This window comes from Rhinopithecus roxellana, chromosome 3 (genome assembly GCF_007565055.1).
Source record: "Rhinopithecus roxellana isolate Shanxi Qingling chromosome 3, ASM756505v1, whole genome shotgun sequence".
Lineage (NCBI taxonomy): Eukaryota > Metazoa > Chordata > Mammalia > Primates > Cercopithecidae > Rhinopithecus > Rhinopithecus roxellana.
In genome coordinates, this window is record NC_044551.1 from 1,819,164 (window position 1) to 1,844,890 (window position 25,727).

General features: G+C 39.4%; 1 protein-coding gene across 2 annotated transcripts in view; it reads right to left on the minus strand.

Annotated features, from left to right (window-relative positions):
• ANKRD31 (ankyrin repeat domain 31) overlaps positions 1–25,727 on the minus strand; it is a 200,973-nt gene that overhangs the window by 169,368 nt on the left and 5,878 nt on the right. For both annotated transcript variants that reach the window (XM_030927266.1, XM_030927265.1), the window contains exons 2-3: positions 25,335–25,408; positions 6,728–6,837 (exon numbers count right to left, since the gene is read on the minus strand). In XM_030927266.1, coding sequence (XP_030783126.1) covers positions 6,728–6,837; positions 25,335–25,408 — 184 coding nt within the window. The remainder of the gene's footprint in view (positions 1–6,727; positions 6,838–25,334; positions 25,409–25,727) is intronic.

Consider the following 25,727-nt stretch of genomic DNA (forward strand, 5'->3'; position numbering starts at 1 on the left):
CAACCCCTCCTCTTTCTCTCTTTTTCTTCCCCAGTCTATTCAATGTGAAGACGATAGGATGAAGATCTTTATGATGACCCCCTTGCACTTAATGAATAGTAAATATGTTTTCTCTTCTTTATCATCTTAACATTTTCTTTTCTCTATCTTACTGTGTTGTAACAATACAGTATGCAAGATGGCCGAATAGGAACAGCTCCAGTCTCTAACTCCCGGCGCGAGCGACACAGAAGACCGGTGATTTCTGCATTTTCAACTGAGGTACTGGGGTCATCTCACTGGGGAGTGCCGGACAATCGGTGCTGGTCAGCTGCTGCAGCCGGACCAGCGAGAGCTGAAGCAGGGCGAGGCATCGCCTCACCTGGGAAGCGCAAGGGGGAAGGGAATCCCTTTTCCTAGCCAGGGGAACTGGGACACACAACACCTGGAAAATCGGGTAACTCCCACCCCAATACCGTGCTTTAAGCAAACTGGCACACCAGGAGAATATATCCCACACCTGGCCGGGAGGGTCCCACGCCCACGGAGCCTCCCTCATTGCTAACACAGCAGTCTGCGGCGATCTAACCGCAAGGCAGCAGCGAGTCTGGGGGAAGGGCGCCCGCCATTGCTGAGGCTTAAGAAGGTAAACAAAGCTGCTGGGAAGCTCGAACTAGGTGGAGCTCACAGCAGCTCAAGGAAACCTGCCTGTCTCTGTAGACTCCACCTCTGGGGACAGGGCGCAGCTAAAAAAACAACAGGGAAAGCAACAGAGGCCTGTGCAGACCCGAATGACTCTGTCTGACAGCCTTGAAGAGAGCAGTGGATCTCCCAACACGGAGGTTGAGATCTGAGAACGGACAGACTGCCTGCTCAAGTGGGTCCCTGACCCCTGAGTAGCCTAACTGGGAGACATCCCCCACTAGGGGCAGTCTGACACCCCACACCTCACAGGGTGGAGTACACACCTGAGAGGAAGCTCCCAAAGTAACAATCAGACAGGTACACTCGCTGTTCAGCAATATTCTATCTTCTGCAACCTCTGCTGCTGATACCCAGGCAAACAGGGTCTGGTCTGGAGTGGACCTCAAGCAATCTCCAACAGACCTACAGCTGAGGGTCCTGACTATTAGAAGGAAAACTATCAAACAGGAAGAACATCTATACCAAAACCCCATCAGTACGTCACCATCATTAAAGACCAGAGACAGATAAAACCACAAAGATGGGGAAGAAGCAGGGTAGAAAAGCTGGAAATTCAAAAAACAAGAGCGCATCTCCCCCGGCAAAGGAGTGCAGCTCATCGCCAGCAACGGATCAAAGCTGGTCAGAGAATGACTTTGACGAGATGAGAGAAGAAGGCTTCAGTCCATCAAACGTCTCAGAGCTAAAGGAGGAATTATGTACCCAGTGCAAAGAAACTAAAAATCTTGAAAACAGAGTGGAAGAATTGATAGCTAGAATAATTAATGCAGAGAAGGTCATAAATGAAATGACAGAGATGAAAACCATGACATGAGAAATACGTGACAAATCCACAAGCTTCAGTAACCGACTCGATCAACTGGAAGAAAGAGTATCAGCGATTGAGGATCAAATGAATGAAATGAAGCGAAAAGAGAAACCAAAAGAAAAAAGAAGAAAAAGAAATGAACAAAGCCTGCAAGAAGTATGGGATTATGTAAAAACACCAAATCTACATCTGATTGGGGTCCCTGAAAGTGAGGGGGAAAATGGAACCAACTTGGAAAACACTCTTCAGGATATCATCCAGGAGAACTTCCCCAACCTAGTAGGGCAGGACAACATTCAAATTCAGGAAATACAGAGAATGCCACAAAGATACTCCTCCAGAAGAGCAACTCCAAGACACATAATTGCCAGATTCACCAAAGTTGAAATGAAGGAAAAAATCTTAAGGGCAGCCAGAGAGAAAGGTCGGGTTACCCACAAAGGGAAGCCCATCAGACTAACAGCAGACCTCTTGGCAGAAACTCTACAAGCCAGAAGAGAGTGAGGGCCAATATTCAACATTCTTAAAGAAAAGAATTTTCAACTCAGAATTTCATATCCACCCAAACTAAGTTTCATAAGTGAAGGAGAAATAAAATCCTTTACAGATAAGCAAATGCTTAGAGATTTTGTCACCACCAGGACTGCCTTACAAGAGACCCTGAAGGAAGCCCTAAACATGGAAAGGAACAACCGGTACCAGCCATTGCAAAAACATGCCAAAATGTAAAGACCATCGAGGCTAGGAAGAAACTGCATCAACTAACGAGTAAAATAACCAGTTAATATCATAATGACAGGATCAAGTTCACACATAACAATATTAACCTTAAATGTAAATGGACTAAATGCTCCAATTAAAAGACACAGACTGGCAAACTGGATAAAGAATCAAGACCCATCAGTCTGCTGTATTCAGGAGACCCATCTCACATGCAGAGACATACATAGGCTCAAAATAAAGGGATGGAGGAAGATCTACCAAGCAAATGGAGAACAAAAAAAAGCAGGGGTTGCAATACTAGTCTCTGATAAACCAGACTTTAAACCATCAAAGATCAAAAGAGACAAAGAAGGCCATTACATAATGGTAAAGGGATCAATTCAACAGGAAGAGCTAACTATCCTAAATATATATGCACCCAATACAGGAGCACCCAAATTCATAAAGGAAGTCCTTAGAGACTTACAAAGACACTTAGACTCCCATACAATAATAATGGGAGACTTCAACACTCCACTGTCAACATTAGACAGATCAACGAGACAGAAAGTTAACAAGGATATCCAGGAATTGAATTCATCTCTGAATCAAGCGGACCTAATAGATATCTACAGAACTCTCCACCCCAAATCAACAGAATATACATTCTTCTCAGCACCACATCGCACTTATTCCAAAATTGACCACATAATTGGAAGTAAAGCACTCCCTAGCAAATGTAAAAGAACAGAAATTATAACAAACTGTCTCTCAGACCACAGTGCAATCAAACTAGAACTCAGGACTAAGAAACTCAATCAAAACCGCTCAACTACATGGAAACTGAACAACCTGCTCCTGAATGACTACTGGGTACATAAAGAAATGAAGGCAGAAATAAAGATGTTCTTTGAAACCAATGAGAACAAAGATACAACATACCAAAATCTCTGGGACACATTTAAAGCAGTGTATAGAGGGAAATTTATAGCACTAAATGCCCACAAGAGAAAGCTGGAAAGATCTAAAATTGACACTCTAACATCACAATTAAAAGAACTGGAGAAGCAAGAGCAAACACATTCAAAAGCTAGCAGAAGGCAAGAAGTAACTAAGATCAGAGCAGAACTGAAGGAGATAGAGACACAAAAAACCCTCCAAAAAATCAATGAATCCAGGAGTTGGTTTTTTGAAAAAATCAACAAAATTGACAGACCGCTAGCAAGACTAATAAAGAAGAAAAGAGAGAAGAATCAAATAGATGCAATAAAAAATGATAAAGGGGATATCACCACTGACCCCACAGAAATACAAACTACCATCAGAGAATACTATAAACACCTTTATGCAAATCAACTAGAAAATGTAGAAGAAATGGATAATTTCCTGGACACTTACACTCTTCCAAGACTAAACCAGGAAGAAGCTGAATCCCTGAATAGACCAACAGCAGGCTCTGAAATTGAGGCAATAATTAATAGCCTACCAACCAAAAAAAGTCCAGGACCAGATGGATTCACAGCTGAATTCTACCAGAGGTACAAGGAGGAGCTGGTACCATTCCTTCTGAAACTATTCCAATCAATAGAAAAAGAGGGAATCCTCCCTAACTCATTTGATGAGGCCAACATCATCCTGATACCAAAGTCTGGCAGAGACACAACAAAAAAAGAAAATTTTAGACCAATATCCCTGATGAACATTGATGCAAAAATCCTCAATAAAATACTGGCAAACCGGATTCAGCAGCACATCAAAAAGCTTATCCACCATGATCAAGTGGGCTTCATCCCTGGGATGCAAGGCTGGTTCAACATTCGCAAATCAATAAACGTAATCCAGCATATAAACAGAACCAAAGACAAGAACCACATGATTGTCTCAATAGATGCAGAAAAGACTTTTGACAAAATTCAACAGCCCTTCATGCTAAAAATGCTCAATAAATTCGGTATTGATGGAACGTACCTCAAAATAATAAGAGCTATTTATGACAAACCCACAGCCAATATCATACTGAATGGGCAAAAACTGGAAAAATTCCCTTTGAAAACTGGCACAAGACAGGGATGCCCTCTCTCACCACTCCTATTCAACATAGTCTTGGAAGTTCTGGCTAGGGCAATCAGGCAAGAGAAAGAAATCAAGGGTATTCAGTTAGGAAAAGAAGAAGTCAAATTGTCCCTGTTTGCAGATGATATGGTTGTATATTTAGAAAACCCCATTGTCTCAGCCCAAAATCTCCTTAAGCTAATAAGCAACTTCAGCAAAGTCTCAGGATACAAAATCAATGTGCAAAAATCACAAGCATTCTTATACACCAGTAACAGACAAACAGAGAGCCAAATCATGAATGAACTTCCATTCACAATTGCTTCAAAGAGAATAAAATACCTAGGAATCCAACTTACAAGGGATGTAAAGGACCTCTTCAAGGAGAACTACAAACCACTGCTCAGTGAAATAAAAGAGGACACTAACAAATGGAGGAACATACCATGCTCATGGATAGGAAGAATCAATATCGTGAAAATGGCCATACTGCCCAAGGTTATTTATAGATTCAATGCCATCCCCATCAAGCTACCAATGAGTTTCTTCAAAGAACTGGAAAAAACGGCTTTAAAGTTCATATGGAACCAAAAAAGAGCCCGCATTGCCAAGACAATACTAAGTCAAAAGAACAAAGCTGGAGGCATCACGCTACCTGACTTCAAACTATACTACAAGGCCACAGTAACCAAAACAGCATGGTACTGGTACCAAAACAGAGATATAGACCAATGGAACAGAACAGAGTCCTCAGAAATAATACCACACATCTACAGCCATCTGATCTTTGACAAACCTGAGAGAAACAAGAAATGGGGAAAGGATTCCCTATTTAATAAATGGTGCTGGGAAAATTGGCTAACCATAAGTAAAAAGCTGAAACCGGATCCTTTCCTTACTCCTTATATGAAAATTAATTCAAGATGGATTAGAGACTTAAATGTTAGACCTAATACCATAAAAACCCTAGAAGAAAATCTAGGTAGTACCATTCAGGACATAGGCATGGGCAAGGACTTCATGTCTAAAACACCAAAAGCAACGGCAGCAAAAGCCAAAATTGACAAATGGGATCTGATTAAACTAAAGAGCTTCTGCACAGCAAAAGAAACTACCATCAGAGTGAACAGGCAACCTACAGAATGGGAGAAAATTTTTGCAATCTACTCATCTGACAAAGGGCTAATATCCAGAACCTACAAAGAACTCAAACAAATTTACAAGAAAAAAACAAACAACCCCATCAAAAAGTGGGCAAAGGATATGAACAGACATTTCTCAAAAGAAGACATTCATACAGCCAACAGACACATGAAAAAATGCTCATCATCACTGGCCATCAGAGAGATGCAAATCAAAACCACAATGAGATACCATCTCACACCAGTTAGAATGGCAATCATTAAAAAGTCAGGCAACAACAGGTGCTGGAGAGGATGTGGAGAAATAGGAACACTTTTACACTGTTGTTGGGATTGTAAACTAGTTCCACCATTATGGAAAACAGTATGGCAATTTCTCAAGGATCTAGAACTAGATATACCATATGACCCAGCCATCCCACTACTGGGTATATACCCAAAGGATTATAAATCATGCTGCTATAAAGACACATGCACACGTATGTTTATTGCGGCACTATTCACAATAGCAAAGACTTGGAATCAACCCAAATGTCCATCTGTGACAGACTGGATTAAGAAAATGTGGCACATATACACCATGGATTATTATGCAGCCATAAAAAAGGATGAGTTTGCGTCCTTTGTAGGGACATGGATGCAGCTGGAAACCATCATTCTTAGCAAACTATCACAAGAAGAGAAAACCAAACACCACATGTTCTCACGCATAGGTGGGAACTGAACAATGAGATCACTTGGACTCAGGAAGGGGAACATCACACACCGGGGCCTATCATGGGGAGGGGGGTGGGGGAAGGGATTGCACTGGGAGTTACACCTGATATAAATGATGAATTGAGGGGTGCTGACGAGTTGATGGGTGCAGCACACCAACATGGCACAAGTATACATAGGTAACAAACCTACACGTTATGCACACGTACCCTAGAACTTAAAGTATAATAATAAAAAAAAACAATACAGTATATAATACATATAAAAGACAAAATAAGTATTGACTATCAGTAAGGCTTCCAGTCAACAGTAGGCTATTAGTAGTTTAGTTTTGGGAGAGTCAACAGTTATATGTGGATTTCTGACTGCGCAAAGTGTCAGCATCCCTAACTCCCAAATTGTTCAAGGGTCAACTGTATTCTAAATCCTCTCTCCTAAAACAATTGTTTTCATCAAAGTTTCAGCAAAGAAATAGAATGACTGGTTAAGAAAGAGGTAAAAATTAGTAAGAAAAGAGGAAAGAAGCAAAATAATAGACAAAAAGAATAAGAATTAGTGATTTGCCACTCTGATAGCATTTCCAATTTTTAATGAGTATGTATTCAATCAACACACTACAAACCTGTAATATTGTATCCTTGCTAAGAATAGGCATCATCCTATTATTACTCATTTGCTCTTGCAGATCCTCTTTGAGCTTAAATCCAAGTTGAATCTCAGGAGAAGGCATGCCTAGAATGAAACATAATCATAAAACATTGGCAACAGTTTTATTGCTCTGCTTTGACAATGGCCCAAGAATTTTATAGGAATGCAAAATGTCATTAAGAATCATCTAGTATATCATAATTTCTTTTTTTATTTCTTCTAAAAAAAAGGGGGGTGGGGATATATGTGCAGAACGTGCAGGTATATGTGTGCCATGGTGGTTTGCTGCACCTATTGATGCATCCCCTAAGTTCCCTCCCCTCACCCCTCAACCCCCAACAGGCCCGGGTGTGTGTGTGCGTGTTCCCTTCTCTGTGTCCATGTGTTCTCAATGTTCAACTCCCACTTATGAATGAGAACATGCAGTGTTTGGTTTTCTGTTCCTGTGTTAGTTTGCTGAGGATGATGGTTTCCAGCTTCATCCATGTCCCTGCAAAGGACTGAGATTGTGGCTGCATAGTATTTCATGGTGTATATGTACCACATTTTCTTTATCCAGTCTATCATTGATGGGCATTTGGGTTGGTTCCAGGTCTTTGCTATTGTAAATAGTGCTGCAGTAAACATACATGTGCATGTGTCTTTGTAGTAGAATAATTTATAATCCTTTGGGTTTATACCCAGTAATGGAATTGCTGGGTCAAATGGTATTTCTGGTTCTAGATCCTTGAGGAATCACTGTACTGTCTTCCACAATGGTTGAACTAAATTACATTCCCACCAACAGTGTAAAAGCATTCCTATTTCTTCACAGCCTTGCCAGCATCTATTGTTTTCTGACTTTTAAATAATCACCATTCTGACAGGCATGAGATGGTATCTCCTTGCGGTTTTAATTTGCATTTCTCTGATGATCAGTGATGTTGAGCTTGTTTTATATGTTTATAGTATATCATAATTTCTTAACTGCCACTTTTATCTGTTAATATTTTTTAATTATTAAGAGGAAACACATATACTACATTGAATGAAATAATACTTGATATTTTTTTGCCTCAGGATGAATAAAGGCAATCAATATGCATAGAAAGTACATAGACTTAAACACCACAAGAATAATTTTAAATTTCTTTTAAAATTCATTTTAGGGGGGTGGAGCAAGATGGCCGAATAGGAACAGCTCCAGTCTCCAGCTCCCAGCGCGAGCAACACAGAAGACAGGTGATTTCTGCATTTTTAACTGAGGCACTGGGTTCATCTCACTAGGGAGTGCCAGACAATTGGTGCTGGTCAGCTGCTGCAGCCCGACCAGTGACAGCTGAAGCAGGGCAAGGCATCACCTCACCTGGGAAGCTCAAGGGGGAAAGGAATCCCTTTTCCTAGCCAGGGGAACTGAGACACACATCACCTGGAAAATCGGGTAACTCCCACCCCAATACTGCACTTTACCAAGGGTCTTAGCAAACGGGCACACCAGGAGATTATATCCCACACCTGGCCGGGAGGGTCCCACACCCACGGAGCCTCCCTCATTGCTAGCACAGCAGTCTGAGATCTAACTGCAAGGCAGCAGCCAGGCTAGGGGAGGGACACCTGCCATTGCTGAGGCTTAAGTAGGTAAACAAAGCCCTAGGAAGATCGAACTGGGTGGAGCTCACAGCAGCTTAAGGAGGCCTGCCTGTCTCTGTACACTCCACCTCTGGGGACAGGGCACAGCTAAACAACAACAACAACAACAACAAAAGCAGCAGAAACCTCTGCAGACGCAAACGACTCTGTCTGACAGCTTTGAAGAGAGCAGTGGATCTCCCAACACGGAGGTTCAGATCTGAGAAGGGACAGACTGCCTGCTCAAGTGGGTCCCTGACCCCTGAGTAGCCTAACTGAGAGACATCCTCCACTAGGGGCAAACCGACACCCCACACCTCACATGGTGGAGTACACCCCTGAGAGGAAGCTTCCAAAGCAAGAATCAGACAGGTACACTCGCTGTTCAGCAATATTCTATCTTCTGCAGCCTCTGCTGCTGACACCCATGCAAATAGGGTCTGGAGTGGACCTCAAGCAATCTCCAACAGACCTCCAGCTGAGGGTCCGGACTGTTAGAAGGAAAACTAACAAACAGCAAGGACACCCACACCAAAACCCCATCAGTACATCACCATCATCAAAGACCAGAGGCAGATAAAACCACAAAGATGGGGAAAAAGCAGGGCAGAAAAGCTGGACATTCAAAAAATAAGAGCGCATCTCCCCCTCCAAAGGAACGCAACTCATCGCCAGCAACGGATCAAAGCTGGATGGAGAATGACTTTGATGAGATGAGAGAAGGCGGCTTCAGTCCATCAAACTTCTCAGAGCTAAAGGAGGAATTACGCACCCAGCGCAAAGAAACTAAAAATCTTGAAAAAAGAGTGGAAGAATTGATAACTAGAATAATTAATGCAGAGAAGGCCATAAACGAACTGACAGAGATGAAAACCATGACATGAGAAATATGTGACAAATGCATAAGCTTCAGTAACCAACTCGATCAACTGGAAGAAAGAGTACCAGCGATTGAGGATCAAATGAATGAAACGAAGCGAGAAGAGAAATCTAAAGAAAAAAGAAGAAAAAGAAATGAACAAAGCCTGCAAGAAGTATGGGATTATGTAAAAACACCAAATCTACGTCTGATTGGGGTGCCTGAAAGTGAGGGAGAAAATGGAACCAACTTGGAAAACACTCTTCAGGATATCATCCAAGAGAACTTCCCCAACCTAGTAGGGCAGGCCAACATTCAAATTCAGGAAATACAGAGAATGCCACAAAGATACTCCTCCAGAAGAGCAACTCCAAGACACATAATTGCCAGATTCACCAAAGTTGAAATGAAGGAAAAAATCTTAAGGGCAGCCGGAAAGGTCGGGTTACCCACAAAGGGAAGCCCATCAGACTAACAGCAGATCTCTCGGCAGAAACTCTACAAGCCAGAAGAGAGTGGGGGCCAATATTCTACATTCTTAAAGAAAAGAATTTTCAACCCAGAATTTAATATCCAGCCAAACTAAGTTTCATAAGTGAAGGAGAAATAAAATCCTTTACAGATAAGCAAATGCTTAGAGATTTTGTTGCCACCAGGCCTGCCTTACAAGAGACCCTGAAGGAAGACTAAACATGGAAAGGAACAACCAGTACCAGCCATTGCAAAAACATGCCAAAATGTAAAGACCATCGAGGCTAGGAAGAAACTGCATCAACTAATGAGCAAAATAACCAGTTAATATCATAATGGCAGGATCAAGTTCACACATAACAATATTAACCTTAAATGTAAATGGACTAAATGCTCCAATTAAAAGACACAGACTGGCAAACTGGATAAAGAATCAAGACCCATCAGTCTGCTGTATTCAGGAGACCCATCTCACATGCAGAGAAATACATAGGCTCAAAATAAAGGGATGGAGGAAGATCTACCAAGCAAATGGAGAACAAAAAAAAGCAGGGGTTGCAATACTAGTCTCTGATAAACCAGACTTTAAACCATCAAAGATCAAAAGAGACAAAGAAGGCCATTACATAATGGTAAAGGGATCAATTCAACAGGAAGAGCTAACTATCCTAAATATATATGCACCCAATACAGGAGCATGCAGATTCATAAAGCAAGTCCTTAGAGACTTACAAAGAGACTTAGACTCTCATACAATAATAATGGGAAACTTCAACACCCCACTGTCAACATTAGACAGATTGACGAGACAGAGTTAACAAGGATATCCAGGAATTGAACTCATCTCTGCACCAAGCAGACCTAATAGACATCTACAGAACTCTCCACCCCAAATCAACAGAATATACATTCTTCTCAGCACCACATCGCACTTATTCCAAAATTGACCACATAATTGGAAGTAAAGCACTCCTCAGCAAATGTACAAGAACAGAAATTATAACAAACTGTCTCTCAGACCACAGTGCAATCAAACTAGAACTCAGGACTAAGAAACTCAATCAAAACCACTCAACTACATGGAAATTGAATAACCTGCTCCTGAATGAATATTGGGTACATAACGAAATGAAGGCAGAAATAAAGATGTTCTTTGAAACCAATGAGAACAAAGATACAACATACCAGAATCTCTGGGACACATTTCAAGCAGTGTGTAGAGGGAAATTTATAGCACTAAATGCCCACAAGAGAAAGCAGGAAAGATCTCAAATTGACACTCTAACATCACAATTAAAAGAACTAGAGAAGCAAGAGCAAACACATTCAAAAGCTAGTAGAAGGCAAGAAATAACTAAGATCAGAGCAGAACTGAAGGAGTTAGAGACACAAAAAACCCTCCAAAAAATCAATGAATCCAGGAGCTGGTTTTTTGAAAAGATCAACAAAATTGATACACTGCTAGCAAGACTAATAAAAAAGAAAACAGAGAAGAATCAAATAGATGCAATAAAAAATGATAAAGGGGATATCACCACCGACCCCACAGAAATACAAACTACCATCAGAGAATACTATAAACACCTCTATGCAAATAAACTAGAAAATCTAGAAGAAATGGATAATTTCCTGGACACTTACACTCTTCCAAGACTAAACCAGGAAGAAGCTGAATCCCTGAATACACCAATAGCAGGTTCTGAAATTGAGGCAATAATTAATAGCCTACCAACCAAAAAAAGTCCAGGACCAGATGGATTCACAGCTGAATTCTACCAGAGGTACAAGGAGGAGCTGGTACCATTCCTTCTGAAACTATTCCAATCAATAGAAAAAGAGGGAATCCTCCCTAACTCATTTGATGAGGCCAGCATCATCCTGATACCAAAGCCTGGCAGAGACACAACAAGAAAAGAGAATTTTAGACCAATATCCCTGATGAACATTGATGCAAAAATTCTCAATAAAATACTGGCAAACCGGATCCAGCTGCACATGAAAACGCTTATCCACCATGATCAAGTGGGCTTCATCCCTGGGATGCAAGGCTGGTTCAACATACGCAAATCAATAAACGTAATCCAGCATATAAACAGAACCAAAGACAAGAACCACATGATTATCTCAATAGATGCAGAAAAGGCCTTTGACAAAATTCAACAGCCCTTCTTACTAAACTCTCTCAATAAATTTGGTATTGAATGAATATATCTCAAAATAATAAGAGCTATTTATGACAAATTCACAGCCAATATCATACTGAATGGGCAAAAACTGGAAAAATTCCCTTTGAAAACTGGCACAAGACAGGGATGCCCTCTCTCACCACTCCTATTCAACATAGTCTTGGAAGTTCTGGCCAGGGCAATCAGGCAAGAGAAAGAAATCAAGGGTATTCAGTTAGGAAAAGAAGAAGTCAAATTGTCCCTGTTTGCAGATGATATGGTTGTATATTTAGAAAACCCCATTGTCTCAGCCCAAAATCTCCTTAAGCTGATAAGCAACTTCAGCAAAGTCTCAGGATACAAAATTAATGTGCAAAAATCACAAGCATTCTTACACACCAGTAACAGACAAACGGAGAGCCAAATCATGAATGAACTTCCATTCACAATTGCCTCAAAGAGAATAAAATACCTAGGAATCCAACTTACAAGGGATGTAAAGGACCTCTTCAAGGAGAACTACAAACCACTGCTCAGTGAAATAAAAGAGGACACAAACAAATGGTAGAACATACCATGCTCATGGATAGGAATAATCAGTATCGTGAAAATGGCCATACTGCCCAAGGTTATTTATAGATTCAATGCCATCCCCATCAAGCTACCAATGACTTTCTTCACAGAATTGGAAAAAACGGCTTTAAACTTCATATGGAATCAAAAAAGAGCCCACATTTCCAAGACAACCCTAAGTCAAAAGAACAAAGCTGGAGGCATCACGCTACCTGACTTCAAACTATACTACAAGGCTACAGTAACCAAAACAGCATGCTACTGGTACCAAAACAGAGCTATAGACCAATGGAACAGAACAGAGTCCTCAGAAATAATACCAGACATCTACAGCCATCTGATCTTTGACAAACCTGAGAAAAACAAGAAATGGGGAAAGGATTCCCTATTTAATAAATGGTGCTGGGAAAATTGGCCAGCCGTAAGTAGTAAGCTGAAACTCGATCCTTTCCTTACTCCTTATACGAAAATTAATTCAAGATGGATTAGAGACTTAAATGTTAGACCTAATACCATAAAAACCCTAGAAGAAAACCTAGGTAGTACCATTCAGGACATAGGCATGGGCAAGGACTTCATGTCTAAAACACCAAAAGCAACGGCAACAAAAGCCAAAACTGACAAATGGGATCTAACTAAACTAAAGAGCTTCTGCAAAGCAAAAGAAACTACCATCAGAGTGAACAGGCAACCTACAGAATGGGAGAAAATTTTTGCAAGCTACTCATCAGACAAAGGGCTAATATCCAGAACCTACAAAGAACTCAAACAAATTTACAAGAAAAAAACAACCCCATCAAAAAGTGGGCAAAGGATATGAACAGACATTTCTCAAAAGAAGACATTCATACAGCCAACAGACACATGAAAAAACGCTCATCATCACTGGCCATCAGAGAAATGCAAATCAAAACCACAATGAGATACCATCTCACACCAGTTAGAATGGCGATCATTCAAAAGTCAGGCAACAACAGCTGCTGGAGAGGATGTGGAGAAATAGGAACACTTTTACACTGTTGTTGGGATTGTAAACTAGTTCAACCATTATGGAAAATAGTATGGTGATTCCTCAAGGATCTAGAACTAGAAGTACCATATGACCCAGCCATCCCATTACTGGGTATATACCCAAAGGATTATAAATCATGCTGCTATAAAGACATATGTACACATATGTTTATTGCAGCACTATTCACAATAGCAAAGACTTGGAATCAACCCAAATGTCCATCTGTGACAGACTGGATTAAGAAAATGTGGCACATATACACCATGGAATACTATGCAGCCATAAAAATGGATAAGTTTGCGTCCTTTGTAGGGACATGGATGCAGCTGGAAACCATCATTCTCAGCAAACTATCACAAGAACAGAAAACCAAACACCACATGTTCTCACTCACAGGTGAGAAATGAACAATGAGATCACTTGGACTCGGGAAGGGGAACATCACACACTGGGGCCTATCACGAGGAGGGGGGAGGGAGGAGGGATTGCATTGGGAGTTATACCTGATGTAAATGATGAGTTGATAGGTGCTGACGAGTTGATGGGTGCAGCACACCAACATGGCAGAAGTATACATACGTAACAAACCTGTACGTTATGCACATGTACCCTAGAACTTAAAGTATAATAATAATAATAATAATAAAAAGAAAATGATATTGGCTTAACATTAACTTAATCAAAGCCTGACTCCAATTGATAGGGCCAATAAACACGTACCCTTCTACCTGCAATGCAGCTGTTGATTCAAAAAATATTTTTATCTTGACCTGTTAATAAAATGCAGCAGAAACAAAAAAAAAAGAATTTTTTTTCATGCAACATTTGTAACAAATGGTGTTGTAATATTTGTAATAATAAATGAGTTTCAAGCATAAAAAAAATTCATTTTAGATCATTTTTTGAAACGCTTGCTAGTATAAAATCCAAAAAAGCCAGTTTCTGTTTTCAAAATGGCAAACTGAGCCCATATTTTAACTTTAACTTTCCAAGTTCATAGAAAAATATCCAAAGAAATTACTAGATTTTTGGTTTTTGAACATCTGAAGCAACAACAGAAAGGAAAGGAAAATAGAAATATACCCCCATATAGATCACAAGATGGGAATGGATTCAAGGAAATCCAAACAGTAGTAAACATCTTGTTATAGACTGAATGCCTGTGTACACCTGCCCTAGCCAAATTCATATGCTGATGCCCTAACCGCCAGTGTGATGATAATAGAAGGTAAGATCTTTGGGAGGTAGTTGAGTTTAGATGAGGTATTGAGGGTGAAGTCCTCATAATCCCTCCTGGAATTAATATCCTTATAAAAAGAGGGAGAAAAACCAGACCTCTCTCTCCCTGAGCACAAAGAGGAGGTCATATGAGCACACAGCAATGTAGCAGCCATCCGCACAATCCAGGAAGAGAGTCCTCACCAAGAACCAAATCTGCCAGCACCTTGATTTTGGATTTCTCATCCTCCAGAACTGTGAAAACTAAATGTCTGTAGATCAAACCATCCAGTTTATAGTATTTTGTTATAGCAGCCCAAGTTGACTAAGACACAGCTCATCACACAACACAGGAAAAGGAAAAGATCTCTCAGAAGTAACTATCTATCTATCTATCTATCTTATCTATCTATCTATCTATCTATCTATCTATCTATCTATCTATCTATCTATCTATCTATCTTATATACACATACTTTTTTCCATTAGAATTCCAGAAAACCACCCAGTTCAGAGAAAATCCCACTAACAAAAGTTGGAGGAAGGTAAATTGGAAGAACACTGTGATTGGTGTCATATTGCATTGAGCTTGCTGTTTGTACCAAAGAAACTTAGGATGAATGCTGTGGCCAATTACTCTGTATAACAGGATATCTTCCCTACCATATATAGAAATATATTATACTAAAGCTAAGGATGATAAAATAATGTAGTAACAAAATAGTCACAGAAATAGTCAAACAGGTCAATGAAACAAAACAATAAGTAGAAAATGGGCATACATACATACATATATATGGAAATTTAATATATGACAATGGTATTTTAAACCATGGCAACAAGATGGATTATTCAATAAATGATATTGGGAAAATTGGTTAACCATTTCAAAAAAATAAAGTTTGAGCCCTACCTTTCTCATATGCCAAAATATTCCAAATGTTAAAAATATAAAAGCTATAAATATAATCAATGGAAATAAAGATTAAAAACATATCTTTATGGTTTTGAGGTCACTGAAGTATTTCTAAGTCTGATAGAGAAATAACAAACCCTAAAAGAGAAGACCAACAGCTTTTACTACACAAAAACTTAAAATTTCTTCACTGCAAAGTATATCATGAATAATATTAAAAGATAACCAGAAAACTGGGTAAAACTATTCACAATATATATGACAAAGATTTGCTATCTTTAATATATAAAATGCTCTTATAAATCAATAATAAAATGAAAATAATTTGGAGACAGATGCAGGCAATTCATACACAAAAAATAATTATGAATTATCAATATTAAAATAGGCCTAACACTGGTATTCTTTGAAAATGCAAAACTAAATCAGATATTTCTTATTTGACACAGACTGAATTATGTCCTGCATTGATTGTAGGGAGAAGGAGACATCTTTTTAGGGGGAAATATATGTCAAGAGCTGAGCACAAAGTTTTAGACAGTTATTCTAAGGAAATAATCAGAAAAGCAGGCAAAGGTATAAATATTAATATATTCATATTTTGTAATAGTATTGAAAAACATTTAATATCATTAATTCATTAAATAAGGTACATTCATACAATGGAATTGTTGGGAATAGGCCCCTCAAAATCTGGCCATAAACTGGCCCCAAACCTGGCCATAAACAAAATCTCTGCAGCACTGTGACATGTTCATGAAGGCCAAAACGCCCATGCTGGAAGGTTGTGGGTTTACCGGAATGAGGGCAAGGAACACATGGCCCACCCAGGGCAGAAAACTGCTTAAAGGCATTCTTAAACCACAAACGACAGCATGAGCGCTCTGTGCCTTAAGGACATGCTCCTGCTGTAGATAACTAAGCCAACCCATCCCTTTATTTCAGCCCATCCCTTCATTTCCCATAAGGGATACTTTTAGTTAATCTTACATCTATAGAAACAATGCTAATGACTGGCTTGCTGTTAATAAATATGTGGGTAAATCTCTGTTCAGGGCTCTCAGCACTGAAGGCTGTGAGACCCCTGATTTCCCACTTCACACCTCTATATTTCTGCGTGTGTTTCTTAAATTCCTCTAGCACTGTTGGGTTGGGGTCTCCCTGACCAAGCTAGTCTTGGCAGGAATAATACATAGCAATGTAAAAGGATGAGGTAGACTCCAACATGCACCTAGTACCTCTTTTGTATACCAGCAGCTGGAGAGACTCCGTTGATCACCATGGTCAACAAAATCCCTAAGGACTTTTTGTTGACCAAGGAGTCAATACTAAGAACAATGACCATATTAATTTGAAGGTAGCAGGCAGGATGGTCATGTGGTACAGCTTAGGATTAGGAGTCATACATCACTTAGTAAACTAATGAAAGCCTATTGTGAATGACAGGGTTTGTCAATGAGACAGATTAGATTCCAATTTGACAGGCAACCAATGACACAAGCACAAATGTGGATGAAGATACAATTGATGTGTTCCAAGAGGAGATAGGAGGTGTCTACTTAAAAAGAAAACCTAAGACTCTGACATGTGGTTTCAGGTGAGACCCAGCATACTGACAGCTGTGGTGGCTATGGTGAGAAAGGTAGAGAAGGCCTTCTGCTTGAGAAGGGTAGAGGGAAAAGTAAAGGGGACTTTGTCTTACACCTTAGGTATTCACTCAGCCACAATGCGTAGAGCACCAAGGAGGCTTTTGGGATCACTGATTCCAGAAGGCCTTGAACAGCATTTCTGGACCTGCCCTGGGCCAGAGGGGAGCCCAGTGCCCTGAAGGGTGGGTTCCAGACCTGACAACATTCACCACAAGCTGACTGAAGAGCCCTAGGGCATTAAGTGAACACTGGCAGTAGCCTGGCAGTATTCCGCCTTGGACCTATGGTAGTGGTGGCCATGGGGTTGAGGCTCTTCCATCTATGGAAAGGGGAAGGAAGAGTGGGCAGGACTGTGTCTCTTAGTTTGAGTGCCAGCTCAGCCACAGTAGAATAGAATACCAGGTAAATTTCTAAGGTTTTTTTATTCCAGTCTCTGGCTCCCAGACAGCATCTCTAGACCTGCCTGAGGATTAGGGGAGCTCGCTGCACTGAAGGGAAGGACACAAGCCTGGCTAGTTTTGCTACCTGCTGATTGTAGAGCTGTAGTGAACATAGGTGGTAGCCAGGTAATGGCTACAGCAGGCCTTGGACAAGACTCAGTACCCTGCTGGGTTCAGGTCTGAACCAGTGGTGGTAGCTACGGGAGTACTTTAGGTCTATCCCAGTGGTGTACAGTATTACCCTGATATCACAGAATGGGAGAAAATATTTGCAAACTATCCATGTGACAAGGAATTAATAACCAGAATACCTAAGGAGTTCAAACAACTCTATAGGAAAAAAATATAATAATTGGATTTTAAAATGGGCAAAAGATCTGAACAAAAATGTCTCAAAAGAAGACATACAAATGGTAAACAGATATATGAAAAGGTACTCAACATCATGGATCATCAGAGAAATACAAATCAAAACTACAATGAAATATCATCTCACTCCAGTTAAAAATGGCCTTTATGCAAACAACAGGCAATAACAAATGCTGGTGAAGATGTGGAGAAAAGTGAACCATCATACACTGTTGGTGGGAATGTAAATTAGTACAATCACTGTAGAAAACAGTTTGGCAATCCCTCACAAAAACAGAAATATAGCTACCATACAATCCAGCAATCCCACTCCCAGGTATTTGGGATTTTCCTTTCCAAAAGAAAGAAAATCAGTATATTAAAGAGATATCTGAACTCCCATGTTTATTTTAGCACTATTCACAATAACCAAGATTTGCAAGCAACCTAAGTGTCCATCAGCAGATGAATGGATAAAGGAAATGTGATATATATACACAGTAGAGTACTATTCAGCCATGAAAAAGAATGAGATTCTGTCATTTTCAACATGGATGGAACTGCAGGTCACAAGTGAAATAAGCCAGGAACAAAAATACAAACTTCACATTTTCTCATTTATTTGTGGGAACCAAAAATCATAACAATTGAACTCATGGAGATAAGGAGTACAAGGATGGTTACCAGAGGCTGGGAAAAATATTGGGGGCTGAGGAGGATGTAGGGATGGTTAATGGGTACAAAAAAATAGAAAGAATGAATAAGACCTACTGTTTGCTAGCACAACAGAGTGAGTATAGTCAAAATTAATTAATTGTACATTGTAAAACAATAAAAGAATATAATTGGATTGTTTGAAAAATAAAGGATAAATGCTTAAAGTGATGGATACCCCATTTACCCTGATGTGATTATCATGCCTAAATATCTCATATACCCCATAAATATATACACCTACTATGTATCCACAAACTTAAAAATTAAAAATTAAAAAAAGAAAGAAAACCTGCTACTTTACTCCATAACTCTATTTTTACAGAGCAGAAATACATTCTCAGTTAGAACACAATTTCATTCCTATCCATGAGCATGGTATGTTCTTCCATTTGTTTGTGTCCTCTTTGATTTCACTGAGCAGTGGTTTGTAGTTCTCCTTGAAGAGGTGCTTTACATCCCTTGTAAGTTGGATTCCTAGGTATTTTATTCTCTTTGAAGCAATTGTGAATGGAAGTTCATTCCTGATTTGGCTCTCTGCTTGTCTGTTACTGGTGTATAAGAATGCTTGTGATTTTTGCACATTAATTTTGTATCCTGAGACTTTGCTGAAGTTGCTTATCAGCTTAAGGAGATTTTGGGCTGAGACGATGGGGTTTTCTAAATATACAATCATGTCATCTGCAAACAGGGACAATTTGACTTCTTCTTTTCCTAACTGAATACCCTTGATTTCTTTCTCTTGCCTGATTGCCCTAGCCAGAACTTCCAACACTATGTTGAATAGGAGTGGTGAGAGAGGGCATCCCTGTCTTGTGCCAGTTTTCAAAGGGAATTTTTCCAGTTTTTGCCCATTCAGTATGATATTAGCTGTGGGTTTGTCATAAATAGCTCTTATTATTTTGAGGTACGTTCCATCAATACCGAATTTATTGAGCGTTTTTAGCATGAAGGGCTGTTGAATTTTGTCAAAAGCCTTTTCTGCATCTATTGAGACAATCATGTGGTTCTTGTCTTTGGTTCTGTTTATATGCTGGATTACGTTTATTGATTTGCGAATGTTGAACCAGCCTTGCATCCCAGGGATGAAGCCCACTTGATCATGGTGGATAAGCTTTTTGATGTGCTGCTGAATCCGGTTTGCCAGTATTTTATTGAGAATTTTTGCATCAATGTTCATCAGGGATATTGGTCTAAAATTCTCTTTTTTTGTTGTGTCTCTGCCAGGCTTTGGTATCAGGATGATGTTGGCCTCATAAAATGAGTTAGGGAGGATTCCCTCTTTTTCTATTGATTGGAATAGTTTCAGAAGGAATGGTACCAGCTCCTCCTTGTACCTCTGGTAGAATTCAGCTGTGAATCCATCTGGTCCTGGACTTTTTTTGGTGGGTAGGCTATTAATTGTTGCCTCAATTTCAGAGCCTGCTATTGGTCTATTCAGGGATTCAACTTCTTCCTGGTTTAGCCTTGGGAGAGTGTAAGTGTCCAGGAAATTATCCATTTCTTCTAGATTTTCTAGTTGATTTGCGTAGAGGCGTTTATAGTATTCTCTGATGGTAGTTTGTATTTCTGTGGGGTCAGTGGTGATATCCCCTTTATCATTTTTTATTGCATCTATTTGATTCCTCTCTCTTTTCTTCTTTATTAGCCTTGCTAGCGGTCTGTCAATTTTGTTGATCGTTTCAAAAAACCAACTCCTGGATTCATTGATTTTTTGGAGGGTTTTTTGTGTCTCTATCTCCTTCAGTTCGGCTCTGATCTTAGTTATTTCTTGCCTTCTGCTAGCTTTTGAATGTGTTTGCTCTTGCCTCTCTAGTTCTTTCAATTGTGATGTTAGAGTGTCAATTTGAGATCTTTCCTGCTTTCTCTTGTGGGCATTTAGTGCTATAAATTTCCCTCTACACACTGCTTTAAATGTGTCCCAGAGATTCTGGTATGTTGTATCTTTGTTCTCATTGGTTTCAAAGAACATCTTTATTTCCGCTTTCATTTCGTTATGTACCCAGTAGTCATTCAGGAGCAGGTTGTTCAGTTTCCATGTAGTTGAGCGGTTTTGATTGAGTTTCTTAGTCCTGAGTTCTAGTTTGATTGTGAAAATGGCCATACTGCCCAAGGTTATTTATAGATTCAATGCCATCCCCATCAAGCTACCAATGAGTTTCTTCACAGAATTGGAAAAAACTGCTTTAAAGTTCATATGGAACCAAAAAAGAGCCCGCATTGCCAAGACAATCCTAAGTCAAAAGGACAAAGCTGGAGGCATCACGCTACCTGACTTCAAACTATACTACAAGGCTACAGTAACCAAAACAGCATGGTACTGGTACCAAAACAGAGCTATAGACCAATGGAACAGAACAGAGTCCTCAGAAATAATACCACACATCTACAGCCATCTGATCTTTGACAAACCTGAGAGAAACAAGAAATGGGGAAAGGATTCCCTATTTAATAAATGGTGCTGGGAAAATTGGCTAGCCATAAGTAGAAAGCTGAAACTGGATCCTTTCCTTACCCCTTATACGAAGATTAATTCAAGATGGATTAGAGACTTAAATGTTAGACCTAATACCATAAAAACCCTAGAAGAAAATCTAGGTAGTACCATTCAGGACATAGGCATGGGCAAGGACTTCATGTCTAAAACACCAAAAGCAACGGCAGCAAAAGCAAAAATTGACAAATGGGATCTCATTAAACTAAAGAGCTTTTGCACAGCAAAAGAAACTACCATCAGAGTGAACAGGCAACCTACAGAATGGGAGAAAATTTTTGCAACCTACTCATCTGACAAAGGGCTAATATCCAGAATCTACAAAGAACTCAAACAAATATACGAGAAAAAAACAAACAACCCCATCAAAAAGTGGGGAAAGGATATGAACAGACATTTCTCAAAAGAAGATATTCATACAGCCAACAGACACATGAAAAAATGCTCATCAACACTCGCCATCAGAGAAATGCAAATCAAAACCACAATGAGATACCATCTCACACCAGTTAGAATGGCAATCATTAAGAAGTCAGGAAACAACAGTTGTTGGAGAGGATGTGGAGAAATAGGAACACTTTTACACTGTTGGTGGGATTGTAAACTAGTTCAACCATTATGGAAAACAGTATGGCAATTCCTCAAGGATCTAGAACTAGATGTACCATATGACCCAGCCATCCCACTACTGGGTATATACCCAAAGGATTATAAATTATTCTACTACAAAGACACATGTACACGTATGTTTATTGCGGCACTATTCACAATAGCAAAGACTTGGAATCAACCCAAATGTCCATCTGTGACAGACTGGATTAAGAAAATGTGGCACATATACACCATGGAATACTATGCAGCCATAAAAAAGGATGAGTTTGCGTCCTTTGTAGGGACATGGATGCAGCTGGAAACCATCATTCTTAGCAAACTATCACAAGAAGAGAAAACCAAACACCGCATGTTCTCACTCATAGGTGGGAACTGAACAATGAGATCACTTGGACTCGGGAAGGGGGACATCACGCACTGAGGCCTATCATGGGGAGGGGGGAGGGGGGAGGAGGGAGGGATTGCATTGGGGAGTTATACATGATATAAATGATGAATTGATGGGTGCTGACGAGTTGATGGGTGCAGCACACCAACATGGCATAAGTATACATATGTAACAAACCTGCAGGTTATGCACATGTACCCTAGAACTTAAAGTATAATAAAATAAATAAATAAATAAATAAATAAAAAGAAAACAATTTCATTCTACCATATCCTAATATAGCATAGTTTTCTTTATTGTTTCATTTACCCTTCTCTATTCCTTTACTGCAGGGGTCCCCAATCCCTGGACCATGGACCAGTACCCATCCGTGGCCTGTTATGAATCAGGCTACACCGTAGAAGGTAAGCAGCAGGCAAGCCAGCATTATTACCTGAGCTCCACCTCCTGTCTGATCAGTAGCAGCATTAGATTCTCATAGGAGTGCAAACCCTACTGTTAACTGCACATGTGCGGGATCTAGGTTGCACACTCTTTATAAGACTCTAATGCCTGATGACCTGCGATGGAGCAGTTTCATCCTGAAACCATACCCCCAACCACCATCCTTGGAAAAATTATCTTCCATGAAATTGGACCCTGGTGCCAAAAAGGTTGGAGACCGCTGCTTTACTGTACATAGAGTAACTAGTGTATGCACACAAACACATTGTATTCTTTTGTTTTACTATATGGCCAGTGAAAGGTTCATTTGACTGACATCAAATGAAGTTAGGATGGAAAAAAAAAACACTGGCTCTGTGAAAATACCTACTTTCTCCATTAGTAGCATGCTCACTCAGCTCTTACTTTTATAATGCAGTAAGTTATTTTGCTGTATTTTAACACACACACCAAAAAAACATAAAAATCCTTGCACGCCTTGTTTGACTGGAGAATTTTAGTGTTTTTCATTTATCTTTGCAAAACCAAGGACAATTTTATAACTTTTTTTGTATGTAGACGTTGAATTTAGAGCAATCTGTCATTTAGTAGAAATAAATGAGTCTAAAAAATGATTGCTAGTTTTCCTTTTGAATCATGGATCTTGTGCTTAAATAAACTTCTTTAACATGAAAGTAAATAAACAAAAGATTGAAGTAGATAGAGATAGACAAGGAAAGAAATGTAGAGTATGATACTAACTATGAAAAAAGACATTTATAGTGGCATACAAAAGATTAGAAGGATATACAAATACTAAAGACTGGCAATCATTGGGAGTAGAATTATAGGGAAGAGTAAGGAACATGACCTTTCATTTTCTACATGATATACTTTTATATTTTAATATTTTTAATAACCAGCGACATAGTAAAGATTTATCCATTTGGAAAAGAAAAGAAAAAAAATTAAACTTGGTTGGAATATTGAAACAGACCTCTAACTCCTTTCTAGTGGTATTTTATACATCATAAGAAGGCATCCTGGAGATCAATATTATACACTGTCCCTTCCAATTACATGTGAGAAAAAGCACTCCAAGATGAAACTGTAACTTCCCGCTTAGGTATCAGGTGAGATGATGTACAGTGAAAAGACTGTGAACCATAAATACACAAAAGTTAGAAGACCTTCGTGGATGTTTAGGAATTTTTTTTTCTATTTCACACTTATTTCCACACATCCTCCAAAAAAAGATTTTTTTAAAGGCTCACAGGAAGAAACTATAAAGAGAAACAACCTATCATTTAAACAATTACCGCAGAATTGGTCTTTCTGAACAGGGACTATCGGTGATAGATTTTTCTAGAAATGTTTAAATCAACCTAGAAGTGGCCTGAGGAAGTTTGGTGAATTGGTAGAAGAAAGGCACGTTTACAATACATATTTACTAAGGATGTGTGTGCCCTAATTTTAATCTAGAAAAATAAGACTGGTTATTAAAAAGCATTATTTACTTTTACAAATAAACAGGTTATAGGGTTAGGCTAGAGATTTGGAAAAAAAAAAAAAAAAGGCTATATGGGTGGCACTTTAATACCTTCGTTGCCCTTTCTAGGAATCTTTAGCATCTTCTGGAAGTTATGATCCCCAATGCTGTCCCTAGTCTAACAGGCCCTAATAAACTAAGTCTGTTAAAATTAAGGAACAAGACTAAGGATGAAAAGAGAAGTTAATGAAATGGTAATCAGCAGGTCCTTGAATAACTTCATTTCAACATTGATTTTAAAAAATCAACTCACTCCTGTAAACCCAGCACTTTGAACGGCCAAGGTGGGTGGATCACGAGGTCAGGAGTTCGAGACCAGCCTGGCCAATATGGTGACACCCCATCTCTACTAAAAATACAAAATTCAGCCGGGTCTGGTGGTGCACACACATAGTCCTAGTTACTCGTGAGGCTGAGGCAGAAGAATCGCTTGAACTGGGGAGGCAAAGGTTACAGTGAGCCGAGATCATGCTACTGCACTCCAGCCTGGGCAACAGAGTGAGACTCCGTCTCAAAAAAAAAAAACATCAATTCCCAGCAAGGGCCACTGTCTGTGGAATTTGTATGTTCTCCCCATGTTTGCATGGGTTTCCTGCAGGTACTCCAGTTTCTTCCCACATCCCAAAGATGTGCCTGTTAGGTTCACTGGCATGTCTAAATGGTCCCAATACAAGTGTGTGTGTGTGTGTGTGTGTGTGTGTGTGTCTGTGTGTCTGTGTGTGTATGTGTGCCTGCGTGCATTCTTCAATGGAGTGGGCTCCAGTCCAGGGTTGACTCCTGCCTTGAGCCCTGAGCTGCCAGGATAGGCTTCAGTGACACTCAACCCTGAAGTGGAATAACTGGGTAAAAAATTATGTTACTTGTTTGTATTAATCTTCCTTAAATGTATATATAGCTCACATTTATTTCAATGTTTACTATCAGAAGTGTGTTGGTATTTATTTAGGTTCGGTGATGGTCTTGTGACCAGAAATATGTTATAGAAACTTAACGGTTATTTATAACAATTAGCTTATGGTAAAACTGGTTTCCTTATAATTCATTTTGCTTAAAGTCCCAGTTTCCAAGAACCTATCAATGAGATTAAATGAGGACTTACTGGGAAACTAAAGGGACTCCTTAATGAAAAGAATCATTCTCACCTTTGCACATTCCTCTTGTATCAGGATGCAGACTGAACTCAGATTTAAGAGCTGTGTCTTGATCAAACAGCAACCTTTCAAATACCAAAAGGGAAGACACAAGTTGTTAATGTATCTTAAACAAAGATTACATTTTAACCATCATTTGTATTATACCAAAGCTTGCTAAAATTCTTAGTTATACCACTATTAATGTTTCTATTTCAAAGTGTTAGTTCAGAAATGTACAATTTGACTGAAAATACATCCAAGATGAAAAATAAAGACTCATGTATATAGTCATGTTAATTTTACAAATATTCTGTTATTATTTTTTAATATTTGGGGGTAAGGGACAAATATCACTGTCCCTAGTCTAATAAACCTTAATAACTTTTTGAAAAGAGATAAAAT